The sequence below is a fragment of the Dipodomys ordii genome, unplaced genomic scaffold (genome assembly GCF_000151885.1).
Source record: "Dipodomys ordii isolate 6190 unplaced genomic scaffold, Dord_2.0 Scaffold237, whole genome shotgun sequence".
In the NCBI taxonomy this organism is placed as follows: domain Eukaryota; kingdom Metazoa; phylum Chordata; class Mammalia; order Rodentia; family Heteromyidae; genus Dipodomys; species Dipodomys ordii.
Genome location: NW_012267453.1, coordinates 204,242 through 209,774, shown reverse-complemented (window position 1 = coordinate 209,774; position 5,533 = coordinate 204,242). Strand labels below are relative to the sequence as shown.

Sequence of the window (5,533 nt, the reverse complement as noted above, 5' to 3'; positions counted from 1 at the left end):
TAACTTGCTGATGTCAGTGTGAAATCTATGCTTGACCCACTGCCAGTGAATCTGTCGGGAACCACAGAAAATCAGTTGGAAACTGTCTATATCAGGAGTTATGGAGACTGGCCTGGCTTCTGCTGGTACAAATACAGATAAGTGTCTCCATTGCTATGCAGGAGACTCTGACTGGACCTGCAGGAGATGGAGGCTGGATCTCTCAGCGTGACAGACAGGGAGACTGGAGTCTGGGTCATCATAACATCTCCACTGGATCATGAAATTAGAATAAGACAGAAGTTCAAGGTTATTCACAAACATAGACATGTTGGTATTATTTGTATTTTGATATATGTTGCCTGTTTTCATATTGATTACTAATCTAAAAATATAAAAGATTATAAATAGAGATATTTCTAAAGTATAAAGAGGACTACAAGTGTCACTGACTACATTTTCATCTAGCAGCCTTCACAAAAGCACATGTTTAGCTCTTTCTGGAATGTTCTTCACTCACTCACACCTATCACTTTCCCAACATGGATAACAGGATCTTCACAGATAGGGCACAACTGGACCCTTAGATCTCATCTTTTCACCCACTCTCATTCCTCATCTCCCTTTGCCCTCACCAGGGATCCAGAGCATTAAAAGCCCTAGAAGCTGAGAGAAGGACTTCATTTTTAAGAGTTACATAAGGAGTCTTGACAGGTCAAGGCAAGTTCAGATCTCAGAAAAGAAGGTCCTCCTTAGGAAGCAATATGCAAATCTCCAGGTGGGTGCAACAGTGTGGGAAGAGCCAAGGGGAAGATAAGGCTTGCTCTTCTGAGAAAAGTGATACCAAATATGCTCCGTGTTTGGTGACAACCAATAAACCCCTTGATTCCTGCAGCACTGGGAAGAAAGCCCCCACTGTGAAGGAAGACTGGGTGCACATGGCTCTGACACCCTAAAACATCGTCAGAGACCAAAGGTATGCAGGTTCATGTCAAGGAGAGTCTGTAGGAATGGAATGAGCACAATTCCCAGCTTGCCTTAAACTCATGCAGAAGGTCTAGAGAGAAAAACTGTACTCACCAGCAGCAGCAAGGATCCTCAAGGGAGATGAATAGTTTAGCTATATAAAGTGGCATCTTATACCCATAGTTACTAAGTTATATGTTCAGGAATCTCAGCTACAAGTGTTAGAACTCCTGTTTCCAAAGAAAATTTAACATAAAGAATTGATAGGAAGAACAAAATTTTCTGCTACTAGTAGTGATCTAAATGCATTTACTTATAAGATTAAAGGACAATGCCCTCTTTCTGACAGAAGCATATTATTCCAGTATAGATAGATAGATAGATAGATAGATAGATAGATAGATAGATAGGTATAGATGTATACAGATGCATATATAGATGTATATATATCACATTTTCTTGATCCATTCATTAATTGGGGAGCATCAGTGTTGGTTCCATATCTTAGCTATGGTGAATAGTGCTGCAAGGAATACAGTTGTGCTGGTAACATTAATGTGGCCTTGTTTGTGGTCACTTGAGTAAATACCCAGAAGTGGGATTGGTGGATTGTAATGAGTTCTATGTTTAATCTTTTTAGGAACCTCCATACTGCTTTCCATAGTGGTTGAATCACGTTATGTTCCCACCATCAGAGTAGTATCTGGCCTCATCCCTGCCAACATCTATTATTATTTGTTTTCTTAATAATGGCCCTTGTAACTGGAGTGAGGTAGAATCTCAATGTGGTTGTGAATTGCATCTCTCTTATGACCAGAGATGTTGAACATTTCTTCAGGTGTCTATTGGCCATTCTAATTTGCTCTCCAGAATAGACTCTTAATTCTTTAGCCCAATGATTAATGGGCTGGTTTTTCTTTGAGGATTTTTTTGGAGGGGTGTTTATTGAGCTTTAGGTATATTTTTTATATGAGGCCTTGTCTGTTGTATAGTTAGTGAATATCTTCTCCCAGTCTGCAAGATTTCTATTTATCTTGCTGGCTATGGCGTTTGCCGTGCAGAAGCTCTGCAGCTAAATATGATACCATTTATCCATCCATTCTTTGTTTTGTTGTATTTCTGGATCTTTATTTAGAAAGTTTTCATCTGGATAAAGGAGCCCTAGAAATTCCTTTCCAAGAAAATGTAAAGACTTAGAATAAACCATATTAAGTGAAGTAAGCAGACCCAAAGAAACATAGACTCCATAGTTCCTTCATTTGTAATAATTAGTATATGTCTAGTATAGTCCTTGCAGAGGATCACAATAGATCAATAGCTATGTATATATCACCATATCAAATGATGCTAATCCAAATGATGAACTCCGAGATACAGAAACAAGATGTCTTTTTGTTGTCTTTGTTGTGGTCTATATACTGTATCAAGTTCCTTCTTTTTATTATATATTTTTTAAATTTCCCTTTGGCTTATCCCTTGTAGTCATGATTTATATTCTGGTACCATGCATCTTTTATACACGTTTCTATGACTTGAGAAGAGAAGGAGAATAACAAAATGGTGAAACAAGAACAAAGGGTGACCAATGCAACAGTGATACTCACAGGACACTATGTTGGAAATGAACTTTATAACTTCAGGGTGGGTGGGTTGGGTGGAGGGATAGTAGGAGAGTAAGGAATGGGTAACAATATTTGACAAGAAATGTTCTCATTACCCTACTTATGTAACTGTAACCCTTCTGTACAGTACCTTTACAAAAGAATAAAATTAAAACGGATAAAAGAAAAATGTCATAAATTTTTACTTCAAAGTGTCACTATATATTCAATGTAATGAGTTTTAAAATCCATTATCCGTCCTGTTAATCTTCCACACTGTGTTTGCACAACAAATTGCTCACAGAATTTCTTAAGTCTTCCCTCTAGAGAGTAAAGGGAGAAAGTGATCAAGATATATTCCACTTCTATACCGTTATGTTTTTTAACCCTTTTTTAAACTATGTAAAGACAAATGTAGGTATATGATTCTGGTTATCTTAAATTAACATAAAATCTTTTAATGTCTCCATTCCCAATCTAAATTAACCAGTCTCTGCTTATTTGTCACAGAGAGTTCAGTCCCTACTTCTTGTCTCCAAGGATTCTGCTCTGTCATGCGGCAGAATATCACATGTTAAGGAGGAACAGGTGGAGAAGGAAGTTGGTGCTGATGCTCCAGAAGACCCCACATGGTCATCTGAAGGGCCTCCTTGTAGGAAGTGATTAGATCAGTGGAGGTCCTGTTCTCAGAAGGGCTATATCTCCCCTCATGGAATGAGTCAGTTTTCACAGAAGTTGCTTGTTATAAACCATATATTTGGACTCTTGTAACTGCAGCTTGTTTTTATTTTTATTTTTATTTATTTATTTATTTTGTTTGGTCGTGGGGCTTGAACTCTGGGCCTGGGCACTGTCCCTTATCTCTTGAGCTCAAGGAGAATGCTCTACCACTTGAACTACAGTGCCACTTCCGGTTTTCATGTGGTTTATTGGAGGTAAGACTCTCAAGGTCTTTCCTGCCCGGGCTGGTTTGGAACCTCGATCCTCAGATCTCGGCTTCCTGAGTAGCTAGGATTACGGGTGTGAGCCACCAGTGCCCAGCTACTACTTGTTCTCTTCACATTAATACAGCATATTGGTTGACAGACAGAACAGGCCTCACCTGAGTAGAAGCAGATGAGACTATGTCATCTAGAATTTTCTATATCTAAAACCCAGTTAAAAACTGGAAGTGGCATTGTAGCTCAAGTGGTAGAGTGCTTGCCTTGAGATGAAGAGCTGAGGGACAGCACCCAGGACCAGAGTTCAAGCCCCAGGACCAACCAAAAACAAGACAAAACAAAACAAAAAAAAATGTTTCTTAAGTAGAGCAACCAACAAAAGCCTGCAAGGGGAGAGCTTTGTGGGCTGTAGGCTCAGCTGAGTGGGGTCTCAGAAGATATGCTCTGCTCTGTATTCTGAGAGCCCATGGCAGCTGAATAATATATGTTACAAATCAGAGATTGGCTGTTACAGGAATTGCGTAAACTTGCTATTTTATGTATTGCTACTGGGTGTTTATATATATATATATGCATTTATACATGTATATCTGTATATATAGATACAGATATAAAACCTAATGGATGTGTCACTAAATGAACTAGAAATTTCCCATTTCAATCAAGAAATCTGCTTTATATTTCAATACTTAATGATGATTTTTTTTATAATCTAAAAACAAAATCTTTTCTAAAGCTCTATTGCCTTGCTTTTAAAACCTGGTTTGATATACCTAAAATGGCTCTTTCTTTTTGTGGCTGCAAATTGTTAGCACAATGTAAGTGAAATATGAGTATAGATTACTGATTTTTAAAGTCAGAAGAGTCGTTGTAAGGTGTGTGCTGCTTGGGATGAGCAGGAGGACAGAGAGTTAGGGTGTGCAAATGCCTCCATAACCTCTCTGCCAATACTTTCCAGTAACCATAAAGTTTGCATCTGTCTGAGAAGTTGTATAGAGAAGAAGCAGTTCTGCAGGTAGAAGAGAAGCTGGGGCAGCCCAGCCTTTCACTTCTGCTTCTCTGGGAGATTTTTGTTATAACTTGTGTCACTGTGTGAGGTAAACTATAACCCTGTTGACAATAATTTATTGCCTCATCTTCAGGCTGCAGGCTGCTGATGGCTAGAGTGAACTCTGTCCCAGATCCACTGCCACTGAACCTTGGTGGGAACCCAGATTGTAAAGTAGTTGCATAACTGATCAGAAGCTTTGGAGCTTTTCCTGCTCTCTGCTGGTACCAATGTAAATAATTGCTAATGACCTGACTGGCTTGGCAAGTGATGGTGACTCTGTCTCCCTGTGATGATGACAGGGATAGTGGCTGGGTCAACTGGATGTCACATCTGGCACCTGACATTGGAAACATAAAAGCCATTAGCAGTTTAATTAATTCTGCTGTCCAATTACTTCCATGAACAGCCAAATAGCTCCGCTTAACACTTGGTGAATAAACCCCAGTATCATCTCTCCTTACCTGCAACCCACAGCAGCAGGAGCCCCAGGAGCTGAGCAAGGGCCCTCATGTCCATGCTGTGTGCTGACTGGAACTTCTCCTGCACAGAGTGTGAGCAGCCTGTGAAGAAGTTCCCAGTGTAGTGGGCTGTGCTCTAGGCACATGCAAATCAACATGGCTTGGGCAGTGCGAGTCAGAGCTTCAGCTGGCAGATCTCAGTGACAAAGCACACACCTGAAGAACCCAGATGTCCAATGTGCTTGTGGATATTGTGTTTCTAGAGACAAAAAACAAACATTATGATTCTGTTGGCCTGTGATAAGAATATATTTTTTTCCCCAGAGCTGAGGACTGAACCAAGGGCCTTGCACTTTCCAGGTAAGCACTCTTCCACTGAGCTCAATTCCCAACCCCAAATAGAATTTTTAACATTTTCAACTTATACATGACTTGGTATGATTTTCTTCATTTAAATCAGTCACTCAAAGACAAACATTTCCAAGGGAAATTAATTTTAGAATGTCCCTAACTCTGGTATCAGTGGAGTTTGTGTTA

General features: G+C 39.7%; 1 gene segment (V, D, J or C); it reads right to left on the bottom strand.

The window, feature by feature from the left end:
- Nucleotides 1-4,327: 4,327 nt before the first annotated feature.
- Nucleotides 4,328-5,086, bottom strand: LOC106000738. The segment is given in 2 exon segments: nucleotides 4,328-4,875; nucleotides 5,000-5,086. Coding segments are annotated over 2 exon segments (603 nt in total).
- Between the last annotated feature and the right edge of the window lie 447 nt (nucleotides 5,087-5,533).